The sequence below is a fragment of the Brachypodium distachyon genome, chromosome 1 (genome assembly GCF_000005505.3).
Source record: "Brachypodium distachyon strain Bd21 chromosome 1, Brachypodium_distachyon_v3.0, whole genome shotgun sequence".
NCBI classification, from domain to species: Eukaryota; Viridiplantae; Streptophyta; class Magnoliopsida; order Poales; family Poaceae; genus Brachypodium; species Brachypodium distachyon.
Genome location: NC_016131.3, coordinates 782,479 through 801,691, shown reverse-complemented (window position 1 = coordinate 801,691; position 19,213 = coordinate 782,479). Strand labels below are relative to the sequence as shown.

The 19,213-nt window shown below is 48.5% G+C and overlaps 3 protein-coding genes across 4 annotated transcripts; all 3 read right to left on the bottom strand.

The window, feature by feature from the left end:
- Positions 1–40: 40 nt before the first annotated feature.
- LOC100821862 (non-specific phospholipase C4) lies at positions 41–2,292 on the bottom strand. The gene has a single exon (XM_003559072.4). The coding sequence runs from the start codon at positions 1,881–1,883 to the stop codon at positions 312–314; it is 1,572 nt and encodes a 523-aa protein (XP_003559120.1). The 5' UTR covers positions 1,884–2,292; the 3' UTR covers positions 41–311.
- Positions 2,293–2,956: 664 nt separating this feature from the next.
- On the bottom strand, positions 2,957–5,874 carry LOC100821551 (chaperone protein ClpB1). Its single transcript, XM_003559071.3, has 6 exons — positions 4,878–5,874; positions 4,703–4,809; positions 4,280–4,620; positions 3,877–4,156; positions 3,595–3,792; positions 2,957–3,424 (listed from the first exon to the last, which is right to left on the bottom strand). The coding sequence occupies exons 1-6, from the start codon at positions 5,785–5,787 to the stop codon at positions 3,248–3,250; spliced, it is 2,013 nt and encodes a 670-aa protein (XP_003559119.1). The 5' UTR covers positions 5,788–5,874; the 3' UTR covers positions 2,957–3,247.
- Positions 5,875–7,069: 1,195 nt separating this feature from the next.
- LOC104581926 lies at positions 7,070–8,819 on the bottom strand. Of its 2 annotated transcripts, XR_002964496.1 has the most exons (4): positions 8,299–8,819; positions 7,825–7,951; positions 7,495–7,734; positions 7,070–7,212 (listed from the first exon to the last, which is right to left on the bottom strand). XR_002964496.1 is itself a non-coding variant. In XM_014898956.2 (3 exons), exons 1-3 carry the CDS (start codon positions 8,445–8,447, stop codon positions 7,585–7,587), a joined length of 426 nt encoding a protein of 141 aa, XP_014754442.1. In that variant the 5' UTR covers positions 8,448–8,819; the 3' UTR covers positions 7,252–7,584. The 2 variants fall into 2 exon arrangements, 1 of the variants encoding a protein (XP_014754442.1); XM_014898956.2 differs by lacking the exon at positions 7,070–7,212 and having other exon boundaries at positions 7,252–7,734.
- Between the last annotated feature and the right edge of the window lie 10,394 nt (positions 8,820–19,213).

The following is a 19,213-nucleotide window of genomic DNA, read 5'->3' as shown; positions in this document are numbered from 1 at the left end:
TTTCTTTTTTGGGTTAGTTTCCAGAAACGTGAAGGATATATATGACACATAAGAAAATCTCACTTATAAATATGCATCATCATCATTACATCAATCTGCTCACACGTGAGTAACACTGTAAAATTTACATGCGTCTTCTCCTATACAACCAAATTTCCTTTTTCTTTTCATATAAAAAGAAAGAAACCTTTTTTTTTTCTGTTTTGATGAGACACGACCCAGTCTTGTCTATCGTGAAGCAACCAACCAGTCTTGCTCATATCACTGTCCAACGAATCCAACCAACAGAGAGTCTGAATCCTGAAGCCTGCCTAAGAACGGCCACACGCAAAGCAAGCCAGAATCTTGGACGGGAAGCTATTCTTCTTCTCCGGCGCCGGTGGTGCTGGCGGCGCCGGCAGAGGCAAGATGGGGACATGGGACCCATCCATGCCGCAGCTCTTGCAGCGTTCGCACTCGTCGCGGAACGCCTTGAAGGCGTCGTTGCAGTAGCTGACCGCCTCCGGCACCGTCATGCCCTCCACCAGCTTCTCCGGGTAGTCCTCCCTGGCGTGGTCGCCGTTGAGCGCCGCCGCCAGCTGCACCAGCTCCGCCTGGAACTCCGAGATCACCGGCGCCGCCGCCGCCACCGCCGTCAGACGCTTCATCTTCACCGGCTCCGGCAGCTTGGTAGGGCAGTCCTTCCGCGGCGTTTGCCGGGTGAGCACGGTGTCAAATGTCCCGGCCCAGGCGTCGCGCTTGGTGAGGAAGCTCGGGAGGCCGAAGATGGCCTTCACGGTGGCTGGGATGGAGGAGTGCTCGAACTCCGACGTGGGCTCCGGCCCATGGGCCGGCCGGTGCACCACCGTCCCAGGCTCGATCCACGGCGAAATGAAGAAGGCCGGGACGCGGACCCCGAGGCGGTCGAAGTTGAAGAAGAACGGCGGCGCAGAGACGATGCCGTCGGGGCTGGGCACGACGCCGGCGCCGGAAGGCGGCGGGACATGGTCGTAAAATCCCCCATGCTCGTCATACGTCACAACTAGCAGCGTCTCCTCCCATTGCTTCCCGGCCCTGAGAGCTTCATACACCTCCTTCACGAACCTCTGCCCCTCGCCGACATCATGGGAAGGGTGATCATCGTTCCCGGGGAGCCCTATATTTGCGAGATCGAAGTACCGCTGCTCGACGACGACATAATTGGGAAGCTTCCCTTCCCGGCAATGGCGACGGAACGAGAGATCGTACTGATGGAAGTTGTCAAGATACTTGAGCTGCCGGAGGTTGCGGTACAAGAGCGTGGCCGGCGGGAACTGGTAGTAGATGCCGAACGAAAGGCCGGCATCGTCGAGACTGTCAAAGATGGTCTTCTGTGGCAAGCCGGCGACGAGGGTTTTAGTGTCGTTGCTGACGAGGCCATGGGAGGTGCCGGAGTGCACGAAGAGCCGGTTGGGCTGCGTCGACGCCGGGTTCGACGCGAACCAGCGGTCGCACACGGCGAACTCCTTGGCGAGCTCCTTGTAAACGGGCACGGCGTCGGGCTTGAACCCGCTCATCACGGTCTCCGACATCCCGGGCTTCTCCTTCTCGGCTTGCTGCGCGAAGCCGGCCATCGTCGCCGGGGAAGAAGGGGTGATCGGTGTGGCGGTGGCGTCGACGAAGGGCGTGCCGTAGACTTGCTCGTAGATGGCTTGGATGGAGTGGCCCGGGTCCGGGTCCACGTACTCGGACTTGTCGGAGAAGACGACGGCCTTGGAGGACGCGTCGCCGGCGATGACGTGGTTGGTCTCGGTTCCCGTGACGCCGTCGATCTCCGGGTTGAGGGACTTCATCCAGCCCAGCATGTGGTCGAACGACCGGTTCTCCTGCACCAACACCACCACCGTCTTGATCTTGCCCGCCATTAAAACTAGCTTCAAAGCTCTCTTGCTAAACTTAATTGGACCTTGGATGGATGGATAGACCCAAGAATTTGTTTTGTTATTGGCTGCCTAGCTAGCTTGCTTGTTGCAACTACTTGCAAGAGATGGAGAGAGAGCTAATTGAGGACTTTGTATATATAGGTTTCATCATGGAATGCAATATTGCAATTTGCAATGCAAACGAACGGAGGTTGGGAACTAACTTGTTGGAATGGAGTGCGGAGAAGAAGGAGTTCCAAAAAAGTCTCCATCTTGCTGGAACGGCATATTCGTCACACACATGCATGAACCTATCAAATTTTTTTTTTTGGAGAGGAATGAACCCATCAATTGAATCAACTATAGAAAGAAAGAGAGACAGAGATTTGAGACAGAGACAGGGCAGCAAATGCTTGCCGGCTAAGAGTTTTAATCTATCTAATCAGAGATATACGTGTACTAGCTAAATTAAGCTAGCGTTGAAGCTGGGCATGTAGCACGTCCTGTCTGTGCACCAGTGCACGTGTTTCAAATTAAGTTAGGTACCTAATTAGGTGTACATGTGTATACACGTGGCTCTGGTAGAGTATATTCGACGGCACATTGGAGATCAATCAATGCTTCTAGGTAGCATTTCGAGCTTTTTTTTAGAACAACATTTGACTTTATTTATTCAACAAATTGAGTATAATTGGTCGAAACAAAACTCAAATGACAAGTCGACAACAGAGGTTTTGGAAAAGCTAAAAGTACCCAAAAAAAAGGAAAAATCTTTTAACAGAACTTCTCTAACAACCTCATCCGCATCTTGAGATTTTTCTGAATTTCTCTAAATTCATGTCAATGAAACCATAGATGACCAAATATGCATAGACTAGACTAACTTTATATGTTTTAGAGAGCCGCATGAGTTGCCTACCTCGGGTGCAGTGGCGCTGGCAGCAGCACCAGGATAATTACCACTTGTCAGTTGTCACTTGATGTCTAGCTGTGAATACGTATACACAATACTGAGATTTTGATATGTTGACACCTGATCATCTTACCACGTGCAGATTTTCAATTCACACTTGTGATTGGCAGTTCAAAATATCTGCTCATAGTCATGGATATATAGTTGTATCAAAATTCAGTGAACACTCAACTAATTCTGCGGTGTCAATTGCACCCAGCTGTGGATCTACCTACCTAGCTACTAACAGCAAAATCCCAGCATGTTCTAAACAGCCAATCACACGCAGGGTTGATATGTTAAGACTAACTGATATGGTGTCAGCGTTGCTTAATTCCAAGAAACACATAAGAAAATCTGGTGACGCTTCCTTCAAGCCGTGACCACCGGTCAAGTCATCGTCTGGAAATTAGTCTCATGCATCTACCGTAATCTCTTTTTTCACAACTTCATATTTTAACCCTTTCTTGTTGTCGGCCGCATCGACAAGGATTGTCGAGCCTTCATTGGCTTCTCCTTTGATCAGCATCTTGGAGATAATTGTCACCATGTTCTTCTCCATCCACCTCCTTATGGGCCTTGCGCCGTACATCTGCGAGGAGCCAATTATATATAGTTGGTTATTATCAAAACAGGCCAAGATAGTCTTCGTGTTGGAAAAATCGATCATGATAGTACACGGTTTTGCTATTTCTCAGACAGCCGAGAAATAACCATTCCCTTACGATTATAATTATTTCGAAAAGAAGATGCAATGATTACCGGGTTGTATGATTCTGACAAAATGACGTCCAACACATCATCACTTAAAACAAGAGAGATGCCTTTGCTGGCTACTCTAGCAACGACGCTCTTCGTCTGGATCTTCACAACCTCCTTCAGTTGGTCGTACGAAAGCGGCTCAAACACCACAATCTCATTGAATCTGTTGAGAAGCTCGGGCTTGAAGAATGTCTGGACCTGCACCAACAATCATACATGACAATGCATGAATTGACAAAACACAAGGTTTATTGGTACAAGGGTTGTTTACGGTTGACAAACCTCTTTCATGACAAGGTTGCGCGCAGATTCCATTGTGTTTTTTTCGGCCATCCCTGATGTTAGGTGCTTTGCTCCTAGATTTGAGGTCATAACGATGACAGTATTCTTGAAATCAACATTGTGGCCTTTGCCATCAGTCAAAACACCATCATCAAGTATCTGAAGGAAAACATTCAGCGCGGAGTCATGTGCCTTCTCCACTTCATCGAAAAGGATAACGCTGTACGGGCGCCTTCTAACTTTCTCGGTCAGTTGTCCGCCGTCGTGGTAACCATGAAAGCTTTATGATATCATAGAAAGAGTTAACACCCATAATGTCAGTGAGACTAAAGATAAAGTATCTATGACAAGACAATGTAATGTTGGAATTAAAGGGTGCCATGTGTGATAGATGAAACTAAACCTTGGGGGTGCTCCAATTAGACGCGTCACAGAACCATAACTGGCATATTCTGTCATGTCGAAGCGAAGCAACATCTTGTCGCTGTTGAATAGCTGCTCGGCGAGAGCTTTTGCGAGCTCGGTCTTTCCGACGCCGGTCGGGCCTAAGAAGAGGAAGGAGCCTACCGGTTGGCCAGTCCGAGCAAGGCCAGCCCTTGAACGCAACACCGCATCGGCAACGAAATCGACCGCCTCATTCTGGCCGACGACTCTCTCGTGCAATCGGTCTGCTAAGTGCATCAGCTTCACCTTCTCCTCTTGATCAAGCGTAGATATAGGAATTCCAGTCCATCGGCTCACAACCTTCAGATGACAAGAAATTAGTGCAACAACACACATGGATAAAAGCTCATCCTATTGTAATTAGGACAAACACGATGCATGCCTGTGCGATATGATCCGGGTTGACAGTTTTCACTGTTCTTTCCTCTATGTTAAAGGCGCTGCAAGCCTCATCAATTAGATCGATTGCCTTGTCAGGAAATTGACGTCCTGAAAAGTTGCGACACTTAATGTAAGATGGAGGGAGTTGCTACTATGATGATCACTAGTAAGCTTGCCTGTGATGTAGCGGTCGGCGAGGTGCACGGCGGCGTCGATGGCGGCGTCTGTAATCTCCAGGCCATAATGGTCCTGATACCGCTGCTTGATCCCCTGCAAGATGGCAACGGTAGCCTTGGTGCTGGGCTCCCCGACATGCACCTTCTGGAAGCGGCGCTCGAGCGCCGGGTCGGCCTCGACGTGCTTGCGGTACTCATCATGCGTGGTGGCACCTAAGCACTTAATGCGGCCGCGTGCCAGCGCCGGCTTGAGCATGTTGGCGGCGTCGTGGCGGCCCCTGTAGTCGCCGGCGCCGACGAGGACGTGCATCTCGTCGATGAACAAGATCACCTTCCCCTCGGAGGCCTCGGCGTGGGCGATGACATCCTTCATCCGCTCCTCGAACATGCCGCGGAGCTTGGTGCCGGCGATCATGGAGCCGACGTCGACCTCCACGACGCGGGCCCCCGCGAGCTGCGGGGGGACTTTCCCCGACGCGATGCGCTGCGCGAGGCCCTCGGCGATGGCCGTCTTGCCGACGCCCGCGGCGCCCACGAGCGCCGCGCAGTTCTTCTTCCGGCGGCAGAGGATGCGCACCACGCGGTCGATCTCGTCGTCGCGGCCGACGACGGGGTCGGCGTCGCCGGAGCCGGGGATATCGCGGCCGTAGCTGCGGAGGCAGGTCCGGCGCTGGTAGTGGCGCCAGGCGGCGTAGCAGAGCGCCGACGCCCCGGCGCAGAGGAAGCCCGCCGCGACGTCCTTGAGCGCTTGGGAAGCAGAGGAAGAAGAAGAAAAGGAAGAAGCTTTGGTGGTGGAGATGTAAGCCCCGGTGGTTGATCTGGAGATGGTGCCGAGGATTGGATCGTAGGAGGAGCCCTGTTCTTGCTTGCCCAGGATCCCGTCCAGCCACGATGACCACGACGACGCCATTGCTTGCTCTTCACTCAATTGGACAGGATAGATGCAACTTCACGACAACTCAACTTAATTAGACTGGGATCTGTTTTATATACCACGCAGCAGTTGGCAGAATTTGGTAGCTTCTCCTGCTCTCAGCAGCATTGCTGCGGCGGCGGCGGCGGACTCGGGCGAGAGTCGAGACAGAGGAGCCGGGATCGAAGAGAGAATGAGTGGGCCGGCCGAATCTGCTGCTCGGGCCAAAAGCTTGCAGGCTGGACCGGGCCAAAAGGCCGAAGGAGCCCAATTAGGCAGCTCGGTTCGGCCCGGACGACCCACAGAGACGAGATTGGACCGAGCAAGGTTCGTTTGTCCACACAACATTCCAGATACCGCAGCGGCGCCTCCTTTCGTAAACCCAAAAGTACAAATTTGGTCAACTTTGAAAATTTTGACTTAAAAAACAAAATTATAATTTCCTATGTTTAGGAACAGAGGAATTTTTTTCTCCTCAGACGGTGCAGCAAACTCTCATCCTATGCTACCCAACAGTTCGATCAAAACTTACTTCGTCAGGTGAATGAATGATGACACCAATTCTCAATTATTAGTCAGTGGAGGAACGTTGTTGTTTGCGAGGTCTCGATCATTATAAGAATTGAGTTATCTCTTATGAGCAATAACATCTTATACTTGGAAGCGTAGGAGTATATTATTTTGAACTGAAGGCACAATAGGTTCGACAAAAAAGGGGGAAATTGAAGACACGGCGGATAATAATAAGTGATCAGACATCACATCCAGAATGCGACAGGCGGATCGGAACGGTAATTGGGCACGATGTAGGAGCGGCCAGGCCGGCACGGCGAGACGACGAGCTCGCCGTTCTTCCCATGCTTGGCTCTGAACATGGTCACAAGGAGGCGGTGCTCGACGCCGTCGCAAGAGCAAGTGCAAGGGCTCTCCTTGGACGGCGCCGTCGGCCATATCTCCACGAGGCAGAACCTGCCGCGCCCGGTGTGCACCAGCGCGCGCCGCCGAACATCTCCTCTCGTGTCCCCGCCGCTCCTCCCCGGCCGCAGCTCGTCGTCATCGTAGACGTAGAGGAGGTCGTCGTCCGGGACGTCGCAGCAGCAGAGGCGGAAGCTGCTGCTGCAGCGGCTTCTTCTGTTGAAGTCGTCGTCGTCGTCGACGGCCCCGATCCTGACCCAGGCGCCGAGGCTGCCGTCTTAGAACGCTCGGCCCTCGAACGGCAGGCACCACCGCCCCCGCGCCGCGGACACGCCGGTGCCGGCGTCGAGGGAGAAGGTGAAGTCGGGGGTCGACGAGGCGAAGATGGTGCGCCCGTCCGGGTGCACCGCGTAAGACCGGACGAAGCCCAGGTGGCGGCCCTCGAAGTCCCGCGGGAGCGGCCATGGGCCAGTCTTCCAGGCCCATCTGTGTGTCCGGCCTTTCATCCTGAACACGGCCCCGATTCATAATAAGTGTCTTGGATCTCCCTTCAATCCAAAAAACTTTTTTTGTTCGAAGGGAGTAGTTTTTGCATGTTGCATTTATGAAATTATATGAGCTGATGCATACTACTTTGTATTCTCCTTCTATGAATGTAGGGTAGTGGTGAGTAACTTATGAAATGCAAACTCCTACATTGTTGTTCATGGCTAGCACCCTGTTTTACTTCAATACTAAAAGCTGTATTAATATCGAAAAACTACGTTACAAGAGATCCGAAATACATACCATAAAAGAATCATCGACGGTGTATACACTCTGCAAACGCATTGGCTGAGCATCTGCGTTCACTAGAAGCTGATCCGGAATAAGCTTAAGCTATGCGAAGAACAACCTCTTGGTATTGGATGCGGGCTGTGCGACAGTCTGCTTCTGAGGAACGGCAGTGAAATTAACATGACCATACGTGGCCCCAGACAGCTCAGAGAAGCAACTAGATAGCAATGTCGTAGCCATCTCAAACTTGTGCTGTTTGTGTTTTTCAAGAAACAACTTGTTAGTGGATAATATTATATGCTACAACAGAAATTGGGATGACAAGAATGACTTCTTTCTCACCGTCGTCTTCTCATTGTAGTGCGCTAGAGCAAGTTCAGCGAAGTCTTCTGCTTGCTGGCAAGGCCGGCGATTAGGATATTTTGCTAGTACTTGTGCTTCCAGGTCCTCAGCCGTCAGGCACTCCTCCCTAAAGGCGCGGTCAAAATCAGTTTATACGATTGCAACTAATTGATGAGCCCAAAATATGTACATAACTAGTTGAACTTAGACATATATATAGTATTACAAATGAAAACAAACCAAAAGCATAAAGACAATGATCATGACAATAATACTACTCCGTAATAAACATTCAAACTAGAGATCAGATTATTCAATTGACAATCGAATCGATACGAATCAAGCAAAACATGAAAAGCACAATCTAACTAGCTAGAACTAGAAACGGCACCCTGCAAAGAGTAGTAACTTTGAGCACAACAACAATTAACAATTAATTAATCCTGAGTTAGCTAGTCCTTAATTAGTCCTTACACGGTGTCGCTGTATACTGTGGGGAAGAAGCAGATGTCCTCGGGGTCGGCGGTGGCGATGTGGCGCAGGGCCGGGACCATCTTCCTCTTGAAGGCGTACAAGTCGAGCCTGTCCTGCTCCGTGGACAGATTGCGGTCCTCCTCGCGCATCTTCTCGATGAAATCGGCGTTGGCCAGCGTCAACAAAACCCTTTCTCCATCTCTGCTCTTACATACGGGTTTAGCGGTTCTACTGGCACTGGAGTCGCGGCCGTCTTGGTGCGAGGGATCCTCCGCCACTTCCTCCTCTTCCTTGTCACCGTCGTGGTGGATGTGGACGGCGGCGGCGGCACCTCGTCGGTTTCCATCCAGTCGGCACTACTGGAGCTTGCGGGTCCTTCCATGGCTTCGGAGGCTTCCATCCAGTCGACGCTGGAGCTTGCAGCTCGTCCCGCGGTCTTCTTCCCGTCCATGGCGATCTATTATTCCTCGTAGGATTCGCTAATTGGGGATTTAGGTTTAGAGAGAGAGAGAGGAGGGAGACGCTTTTGCGTGTGTTGCCGCACGGGCCTCTCCGGCCGCCGTAGATGGGCCATGAATCAGGGCCCAAAGTTGGGCGTTTCTTTTTTTTTTTGGAGCGAACTGTTATCTGGCAACCGTACCGAACGTTTCAGGTTCTGTTTGTTCGAGAATTATAACGAGCGCACGTCTGCTCGTTGGTCAGAACGCGCGACGCCGCATGCTCTACTTGATTGACTGGCCAGAGTTGCAAGCATGCAGAAAAACGCGAAATATGGCTCGCGTGAGTTGGCTTGGCCGCGGGACATACGTGCTCCAGTGCAGCTGCAGCTGCTTGCACACATGCATTTTTTTCCTTTTTTTCGCTAAGCATCATTAAAGGTGGAAAAAGACTGCTGACTGCGCTGTTGAAGTTTAAATGGATTGCATAGCGCCTTACATAAATCGGTCTTTTGGTGCGTTGGCTGGCATACGAATCTCTTCATGGTATCAGAGCCAAGAGTAACTCGAGACCCGGTTGCCGCAATTAAATTGCAGCGCACTTTCGATCCACGTTTAGGCCTGCGGGAGCCACACGTGAGGGGGGTGTTGAAGTTTAAGTGAATTGTCTATCCTCTTCCATCAGATCGGTCTTTTGGTTGCGTTGGCTAGCACATGAAACTCTTCATGCACAAATAAGAAGATGCCAAGTTGATTGCTGAAAATTAAAATGGTTTGTAGCTAAAACCGTCAGCCCCGTTCTCAATCCATTTTCACCGTTGAAATCGTATCGACGAGAGCTTCAAATCTAGACCCGGGTTGGATATGTTTCGACAAAAAAAAATTTAGAACATTTTGTTACCATGCGATAATCTATAAGTCGCCATATATACTACTGTGAAAAATGTTTCCACATGATGACTTAGTACTAACATGGTGGTCACTTCACATATTATGGTACCGTAATTTTAACACATAAATTGTCATACTATTTTGTATATAGTTACCACATGGTATGCTAATATTAGGGGTGGCAACTTAATATATTATCGGGTGGCAACTTCATAAGTTCATATATATCCAATGGAATGCTAACTTTATTGGACAAATCACAATCGATCCTATTTTGTATAGAGTTAATTATCTCGTGGTATTTGTTAATATCGAGGATGGCAACTTGATATATTATCGAGTGAAAATAGATATATTATCGGGTGGAAACTTCATATATATTGGAGATGCTAACTTTATTGCACAAATCACCATCCTATTTTGTCTTAACCTATGATATTTATTAATATCGGGGATGACAACTTGATATATTAGATGGTGGCAACTTCATATATATTGGGATGCTAATTTTGTTGCACAAATTGCCATCATATTATGTATGGAGTTACCATGTAATATTTGTTAATATCGAGAATGCCAACTTAATATATTATCGGATGGCAACTTCATATGTATTGGGATGCTAATTTTACTGCACAAATTACCATCATATTTTGAATAGAGTTACCCCGTGGTATTTGTTAATATCGGGGATGGTAACTTGATATATTATTGGGTGCCAACTTCATATATACTGGGATGTTAACTTTACTGAATCATCCTATTTTGTATAAACTTACTTTGTGGTATTTGTTAATATTGGGGATGGCAACTTGATATATTATCGAGTGGCAACTTCATATATATTTGAGTGCTAATTTTATTGCACAAACCATCATCCTATTTTGTATGTATTGACCCCGTGGTAAATTATTATTAGAAGGGTGCCAACTTGATGTATTAATGGTTGGTAATTTTTAAGACAAAATCATTTTTGTCGAAACATATCAATAGTTTCGAAGAGTTTGTCGAGACGAAGCAAACCACGGAGACGGATCGTAAATCGAATATACCGTTGAAGAGTTATAACATTTTGAAATTTCAGTTTAGTAACCTGTATTAGAGCATTTAGGCTCCCTAGTTCGTACATGCGCTGGATTTATTTTTCCTGTGTCCGTCTGCTGCCGAGAGTCTGGCTGTCCGACCCGTCCGCGCAATGGAACCAACATGTGAACGTCGCGCGCAATTGGTGTCCCTGTTTGTTTGGATGCAGATTCTTGAGAAGCAGCTCAGGAAGCACCTCAGGAGGTGCTTCGGTGCTTCTAGTACAAATCAGATAAGTGCTTCCCATAAGCATTGAACAACTTTTTTGCTGTTTGTTTGAGGTTGTGCTTTTGGAGGGCTAGAAGCAGCACAAGCACAAGCACAAGCCCAAACAAACCGGGTCTCAGTCAGGCGATGCGCGCACTCGAACGTTTCCATGGCTAAATGCACGTGCGTCGCTACAGAATAAAAAATATGTATTACATGCATGAGTTGTCTTAAATATCTATGTGCTCACATTTTCCAGCTTTATGCTAAATACCAATTCTCTTAAAGTATTTATTTGGGAAAACAATTATTCTCAGAAGTATACGTCAAAGCAAACCAACTACAGTCAGAAGTTTTTGATACGTATCTATATCATATTGAATGAGTTGCAATCAAGTGATTATCAAACAAGCGTAGCCTCAATAGGTTGAATTGACGACCACCAACTCGAATCTTTATAAGTGTAAAGAAACTACACCAAACAACCGATACAACTTTTTTTTTGACACGCCCCATACAACTTGATACTCGAGCGATTAGCACCAACGCGTGTTGGGCACATGGAGGCAAGGCTCAGGTTGGTGCATGTTTTTTTTCGCGGCAAGTGTGCATTTTCCTTTTTGCGGTAAGTCCACCGATCTATTAATAATCGACGGTAGTATAAAGAGTCGTAAATGTAAGAAAAATTATAAATAGGTTATTAGACAACCGAAGGACGGAAACAAGCACTAGAACGAGTCGAAAGCGGGCCACTGTCGTTGCCACTCCATCACCAGAGCCGGGAAAAGCTCGCAAACAGAGAGTTTGTTGTAATGGACACTGAAGTAGTCGTTGTGCAATGGTCCTAGAAAACCATCGCACCAGATCAGTAACCATCGCCAAAGATGAGAACCATAGATTGAAAGAGCCAAACCTGAAACCACACCAAAATAGATGAAAGCTGGTCGGGATCTCGACTTGTAATATGAAGTTCTTCCGCGGGCCGAGAAATGGTCGGTGGGGTCTGCAAAGATAACATCTACCAGGAAAGACTAGAACAATTCTTCATGGTAAAATAGGAATTCTCTAGAATAAAGATATTTGTGTAGAGTGTTCTAGAATAAAGATATTTATAGATGCATGATTTGGATGGTTGTCACTCGGAAATAATCTCACGGTCTTGTACAAGTATAAATATTGGTGCTCCCCCACCCCGTAAGGTGTACCACCACAACCACACCAAAAAAGAGTTAGATATCATGAAGAAGTAGTATGCTTGTGTACTAACATGGTAGATATTAAAAAGAGTGATAAATGCCCTTTTTTCCCTTGAGGTTGTTGGAATTATTCGCAATAAAATATTGGCCACAATTGAGGAGGTCTTATCAATGAAATTTCCATTTACACGGGATCTAGGCATAATTCCCAACCCATTATATGATAAAATTGTTTTCATTCCTTCACAAAATAACATAAAAACACACACATTTGATTCTTATAACTAGATCGATCCATATGCTCTAAATCGATAAGAGAGGTATGGATTTTTCGCTCAGCTTTAATTTTTTCCTTTTCTTTTTGTTTGGACAAGAAGATATATTAAATATTCGATAACATTCCTGAGGTTCTCGTTGACGAACCGGAGGAGAAGGTCCAATCCCTTCTTCACGGTGCGTCACCACGACGCCATCGATCAAAGCAAGCTACCTGCAGTGAAAAAAAAAGCATCAAGACACACGATCGAGCGAGTTCCAAAACCACCGAGCGCATGTACAAGAGATCTAAGAAGAGTAATACTGCTATCAAAACCACCGAAGCAGAGCACTACTAGTTTGAAACCGAAGCAGAGATGATGAACAAGAAAGCCGAAACTAGAAATCGAAGAAGAGTACTACTAGTTTGAAACCGAAGCAGAGATGATGAACAAGAAAACGACTAGTTGGTAAACCCGGCCGGGCCTATCGGGAAGCACAGATCGATCAGTACACGTACGCGCCATGTTTGAGTCTGAAATCCTAGAGGTAGGATGCAACGGGCGATCCATGGCACACGTACACTGATCGCCTAGACAAGTACACTAGCAGCTGTCTTTTTGCATATTGCATGACGATGGAGGCGTGGCGGTTAATTTCCCTTTTATGTGCAACTAGGACCGGCTGGGCTGGGAAGAAGGCTAGCTAGCATGGCAGCAGGATCGATCTCTTCCTGAGGCCCTCACTGCACGACGCTGCCTGCACTAGCTGCTGCAGGGAAGAAAAAGAGAAAGCAGAGCTTTGTTTGCTTCTGCGCGCAGGCCGGCCAGAGAGAAACCGTCACGCGACATGGTCGTGGGAGAGCAGACCCCATACAGAGGATAAAGAGTACTACTGGCTTCTGACATGCTGCCTGGCAGCAGACTACCAAAGCCCTGGGTATTTTTGATTCCCTTCGTCAGAAGATCCGCGGCTGCCCTTTCACAGAGCTCGCGTGGCCCAATGATGCAGAGACGAGAATCCTTTTCGTTTATTTTATTTTTCATAAAATGTTAAAATGCTTTACGGCCAAGGAGGAGGGCTACACATCCTGCGGTGGCAGGGCAGAGCGCAGGGCATTGGTCATATGGGGGGCCTTGTCTTTTGCAACGGAGCATCCCAGATCAAGAAACCTTATCTGGCTGGCCGCACCTATCGCGGGTGAGAGAGAAAGTATTTTGATCGGACCACAAGAGTTTTTTTTTAACGGGATCCGACCACAAGAGTTGCTAAAGCTGATGAAAAAGTCATATTAATTTTTTTAACCAATCTTGCTTTCCTTTTTTTTCCTTTTTCTTTTTTATTGTATCGGAGTGTCAATTACTATCAGGAGAGGAGATCGAGTACCTTGCATGCATGCAGAATAAAAGCTACGTACTACTCTTTTGCTTCTAATGATGTGGGACCTACATGCATGGGATAGAAGCAAGAAAGGGACGTGGCTTTTGTTTTGGCATGTCAAGACGTTCTGAAAGCCAAATTTGGGAGGTGGGAGCATATTTGGCCTTTTTTTTCACCACTCGCCCAGCAATTTGGGAGGTGGGATCATATTTTAGTCCTAAATTTCTTGTAAAACCGAATCATCGACAGGCCCGGTCTTGAAGGGGGGGAAGGAAACTAATCTAGCTATGTTTGACGACCAACTTTGCTGAAAAAAAGTAGCAACAGATATGACATAAAATAGGTATATTATGAATCTACATTTCAAAACAAATATTATGATTCTAATTTAGAATGCTTGTTACGTTGTCTAATATTTTTTACTTAGGACAAAACCAAGAAATACACTCACAGCTCGTTTCACACCCATCATTTGGGCATAGAATTCAATCTCAAATTCCATGAAATCTCACGGTAACTAACCCAATTTCTCTCTAAAAGACATTATTTCTTTGGAATTGTCTCTCACTCTACAATAACGGTAGACAAAGATGATTTTTGAACCCGAAATTCAAACTCATCCAAATAAAATCCTTTCAAAAATTGAATTGAATTTCATTTCTACCAAATGATCTTGGCTGTCAAAACTAGCTATTATTTGTGGACATAGGGAGTAGGTCTAATGGATTTAAAAGGGATTTGAACGCAAAAAGAACTATCGGGATATCGGAGTTCGAGGACGTCGACTAGGATGCATGCATGCATGAAAAGGTACTCCTCTTTTGGCTGTGGGACCTAGCTACATGCATGGGATGGAAACAAGAAAGGGACGTGGCTTTTGTTTTGCCACGTGAAGACGTTCTGCATGGGGTGGGGTCGTGGCATGCAAGTGTCGGTTGGCCAGGAGAAATGTGGGCGCTGACCCGGCAGCCAAATGACAAGTGCGCGAGCGACTAACTAATTTGACATGTAAATACTTCCTCCATTTCATAATTCTTGTACAAATATTACATGTCTTTAGACTTTTTTAGTTATGACTATATCCATTTTTGAGCAAATTTGAGACAAGAATTATGAAATGGAGGGAGTACCAAATTTGACATTTGGCCCGGTAAACAACATTACAAGGGCGTTGCCAAATTTGAAAACTAAAAGAGGTAACCGGTGCTAGCTTCTAATTGCTTCGATGCCACAATTATTTTCTCCCATTAAGATACTCGGCCTCTGCATCTCGCGGCATGGTGCCTCTGCCGCTCCCCGTGGTCGTCGCGGCCTCCGCCACCCCCATCCCAAACTAATAGTTTAACATACAAACAACAGGCGACTAACATGGTAGATAAAGAAACTTAAACGGCCGGTTAGAGTTTGGTATTTTCTAGGGAACGCTAGCATGCATTCAACCTGCTTGCTAAGATTACATGGAGTTGATGCTCATCTAAGTGTCTGCCCCAGAAAAAAAAATGCTCATCTAAGTGTCGGCTCCATCGTCTGTGGAAGAGATAATGATGACGTGGAGGCATCGCTGTTTCCAGGTCTTAATTTGTTGGGTATGCGACGCCGTTCTGCAACAGGTAGGTCAGACTCTTCTTTTGGCTTTGCCGTGGCAACGGAAGCTATATATATATATTTTTTTTGAGCGAAAGCAACGGAAGCTATATATTCGCATGCGACGCTGGTTTGGAACAGATGGGCAAGGTCCTTCTTCTGACTGTGCCGTCCCGATGGGTCCTTCTTCTCCTACGCTAAGTAAACCTTATCGGAACCAGATTCGGTCTCATGGATGGCAATGGGTACCCGCAACCCGATTACCCGACGGGTCTAGATCCAATTAGATGCGGGCCTGAGAAAAAATGAAACCCGCGAGTCTGCAAACGGGAAAATCTCGGACCCGTCAGGTCTGGCGGGTCCGGGTCTGGTTGGGCCCTACATGGACCCGGAAACCCGGAGACCCGATTCGTAACACAGGCCTCAGTGCTATGAATCCTTCGTGAAAAGGCCCAACACCCCCTGCCCAAAGGCCCAGAGCCCAGTACTCCTTCGTATATGACTGAAAAAGCAAACCCTAAAGTTTTCTAAAAAAAATAAAAAATAAAAGGCAAACTCTAATCCCCTTCGTGTCTTTCCCCAATCCCTCTTCCTCTGCGCCTCCAGCCCTCCACCGCCGCCTCCTCCACGTGGTGGACGGCTCCCTCTCCCTCCTCTTCTGTGGGCGCGGCATCCTCTCCCTCTTCCTCCGCCGGCACGCGGCCCTCTCGCTCCTCCTTCGCCGGCACGGCGCCCTCTCCCTCTCCTGGCGCGCGGCCCTCTCCCTCCTCCCTTCGCCGACGCGCGGCCTCCATGGAGGCGGAGCCGGACAGCCGCGGGGCCCTCCCCTTCCTCTGCGCGCCGCGCGCTACGGACAGGGAAGCGCGCGCCCCCTAACTACGGTGGTCCGGTCTTCAAGTCGACGAGGAGCTGGCCCAAGTCGACAGCATCGCTGCTCCTGGCCTCCTAGGACTGGATTGCTTTTTTCTATTTTGCTTCGGGGTTGTTTGTGTAAAAGTTCAGCTCCTTGTTGTAATTTTTGTTTTGTTTTTGAACTTTTTGGTGTATACGGTCGCTGGTCGGGTTTACCCGCAGGTACCTGGGACCCGTGTCGGCTCCGGGTATGAGGAAAATGTGGACCTGGTGCCGGGTCCGGGTCCGGGTCTGGTGTGGCGGGACCCGGCCCGAAACTGCCGGGCGGCATCCGGATTCAGCCCGTTATGGTACCAAAGGCCCAGGTACTTCACACGCGATTCTAAGCCCCGACCAAATAATCTAAAAGAAAAACACACGCAGAATCTGTTTTGTGCGCGCGCGTCTCTCCTGCGTGTAATCCCGCGCCTCTCCTTCTCGAACATCTCTTGCGCCAGTTCTTTTGTCCGCTTCTGCCTCCTGTGGGGCCCATGGTGTAGTAGAGAACAAAGGAGAATCCCAATTCTTGTCTCTCTAGGTCTCGCCGTCGGCGTTCTCAAAAAAAAGAAAGAAAGAAAGAACGAAGAAAAGTCTCGCCGTCGGCGGTACGAGGCATCGCCGCGATTCGCCCTTGTGGCCGGTCGCCTCCCCTCCAGTCCTCCACCGCTCGTCTCCCTTCGCCCTTCCCGTTATTCCCCCTTTCCGCAACGAATGCCTCGCTCAGGCGGCGCATTCCTCCGCGCCCTCCCTCGTCCGCTCCCTGTCGCCCGTCTCTCCCAGGCGCCGCCACCGAAGCAGCGCTCCTCGTCTCTCGCCATGGGCGCGGCCCAAGACAACCACGAGGAGGTCAGCGCCCTCCTGGCACCGTCCGTCGAGGAAAAGCTGCCCCCGGCGCCGACGAAGGCCACCAAGGGCTACGTCGACGGGGTCCCCGTCGTCATGGGAGAGCCGGTCGCCGGCTCCGCGGCGCCGTGAGAGTCTGGGACTCGGGGATCCGAGTTGTGCAGCAGCGATCCAGGTTTGTACTGCCCCCTCGTTTCTCCCCCAGATCTCTCGCTTTTGGGTTAGGCTTCGTAGTTGGGGAGAGGAACACGTGATTGCTCTGCTTCTATCCAGCTCGATTTGGAGTTCGTCAGATTTCGCCTTGCTGTTTCAAATTCTCGGTTTCCAATGAATGTGTGGCACAAGATTCTGGCTGTCAAAGAAATTGTCTGCCCAGCCTACTCCATGCAGTTCGGCACAATCTCTAAGGCTTCTGCTGCTGAGGATTGCTCTGCTTTACAGCTTATAACTGTGCCTCCTCCAATCCACGAAGGTTAAGAGTTACTTTTAGATTGTGATGAATGTAGCTTCAACATATGTGAGTTACTTTCATGTGTCCAATACATATAGTTTTATCAATGTGTTCAGTATAGGTAATTTTAATTTTCAAAATTACTTTCATGATTTAGATGTAACTCTCTTGAACTAAACGTAACTCTGCTTGCATTAGATGTAGTTTCAACGGATGTAGTTACTTTCATGAGTTCAGTAGATGTAGTTTCCTCCGCGCCGGGCCGCCGCCGCCATGTCCCTCCTCAGTTTGAGTCGTCGCTGCTTTGACGAGGAGATCCACGGTCGGCCGCAGTACGGCGTGGTCGATGGTGGAGGAGATTGTACGTGGTCGGAGGAGGGGGTTGGGAAGGCGTGGGCGCTGAGGTCCTCTGTTGGGGATTCTGCTACGAATCCCGGCACGGCTTTGGAGGCCTAGGGCGCAGGGCGGCCGGCGGCGGGGAGTCCATGGACAACACGAGCTGGAGGTAGAAGAAAGGGATGATAGCTTTTTAGGGGTGGGTTTCAGGCTTGGTTGATCGCAAGATGGAAACAGACAAAAAAACAAGGGTTTTGCAGGTCTTCCTGACTGAAATTCAATGCCCCAGGAAAGCTTTTTGATCTTTTGCATGGAAAAAACAAGGGTCTTGTGCAATGCTACCATGAACTGTTATTTTGTGTTTTTTGGCTGCATATATGGGCAAAAACAACCTGAAAACTACTTGTTCATCCTCTTTTCCTATGTTATGTGCCTGCAGTTTTATCTGAACCTTTTGGTGTCCTGACTACTTTGTGGGTTTTTTCTGTGTTTGTGGATTTTGTGTGTGTACAGGTATTTTCATGGATCAAATTACATAGTGTTGGACCAAAAATTATGTCATCAAACCATGGGGTATTTTTCCTGTAAAAAGAATCAAATTCCCGACCAAAAAAAAGCCCGACCAAATTCACCGCGGAGCAAAACGGGAAGAACGAACCTTGCCCTTGTTTTTCTCCTGTTCTTCTCGTCACTGCAAGGGGCTGAGCGTAAAAAAAACTCTAATTAGCAGTGCAGCCGCTGCGCCTGTCGGTAGGATTTCCGCTACAGTTCATTTCTGGTCACTTCGTCTCGCTTCTTCTAGAAAGGTCCACCACCGATTTTGCTCTCGCTATTCGCTGCGGCCGCGGGGGACGGTGTCGTTTTCTCCACTGCGCCCGCACAGGTCGGGGCTGTGGCCGCTGAAGGTCACCCCGGTACGCAATCGTCGCTGGCGTCCATATCTGGGGCTGGGACGTCGCGTCCGGGGTCCGGTTCGGGCTCGTCCCGGATGCACAAATTTGCCGTGGCGCAGGAGACCTTCTGTCCAAGATGGCTCTCGCCTGCGCCTATTTCGGCATGGAGGGGGGTGATTCCGTTCGACTGTTTGCTTACTTCGCATTTTTGCATTCTAAGGACATCTTCAACAACAACAAGCTGTTTCTATTTTATGATTTCTCTTTCTTCTTTTTCTTTTTTATTCACTTCTCTTTTCTAATGGACCCACACACCATCCTCCTTTTGTTCTTGGTTCCCGCGTAGATGCTTAACATGTATTATTCTTCTTTACCTATCTCTACGCCACATAGGACTAGTATCTGTTTAGTATCAACCATTGGAGATGCCCTAACGGGGATTCACTAAACCAATTTATCACTGCACAG

What these genes read in the sequence shown, in the direction of transcription:
- LOC100821551 (XM_003559071.3), bottom strand. Translation starts at nt 5,787, where the DNA reads ATGGCGTCGTCGTGGTCATCGTGGCTGGACGGGATCCTGGGCAAGCAA. An exon ending in ACCCGGATCATATCGCACAG is followed by an intron (nt 4,621 to 4,702) that starts GCATGCATCGTG and finishes TGTCATCTGAAG; the next exon opens with GTTGTGAGCCGATGGACTGG. An exon ending in TGTCAGAATCATACAACCCG is followed by an intron (nt 3,425 to 3,594) that starts GTAATCATTGCA and finishes GGCTCCTCGCAG; the next exon opens with ATGTACGGCGCAAGGCCCAT.
- LOC104581926 (XM_014898956.2), bottom strand. Translation starts at nt 8,447, where the DNA reads ATGCGCGAGGAGGACCGCAATCTGTCCACGGAGCAGGACAGGCTCGAC. An exon ending in ACAGTATACAGCGACACCGT is followed by an intron (nt 7,952 to 8,298) that starts GTAAGGACTAAT and finishes CCGCGCCTTTAG; the next exon opens with GGAGGAGTGCCTGACGGCTG. An exon ending in ACTACAATGAGAAGACGACG is followed by an intron (nt 7,735 to 7,824) that starts GTGAGAAAGAAG and finishes AAACACAAACAG; the next exon opens with CACAAGTTTGAGATGGCTAC.
- LOC100821862 (XM_003559072.4), bottom strand. Translation starts at nt 1,883, where the DNA reads ATGGCGGGCAAGATCAAGACGGTGGTGGTGTTGGTGCAGGAGAACCGG.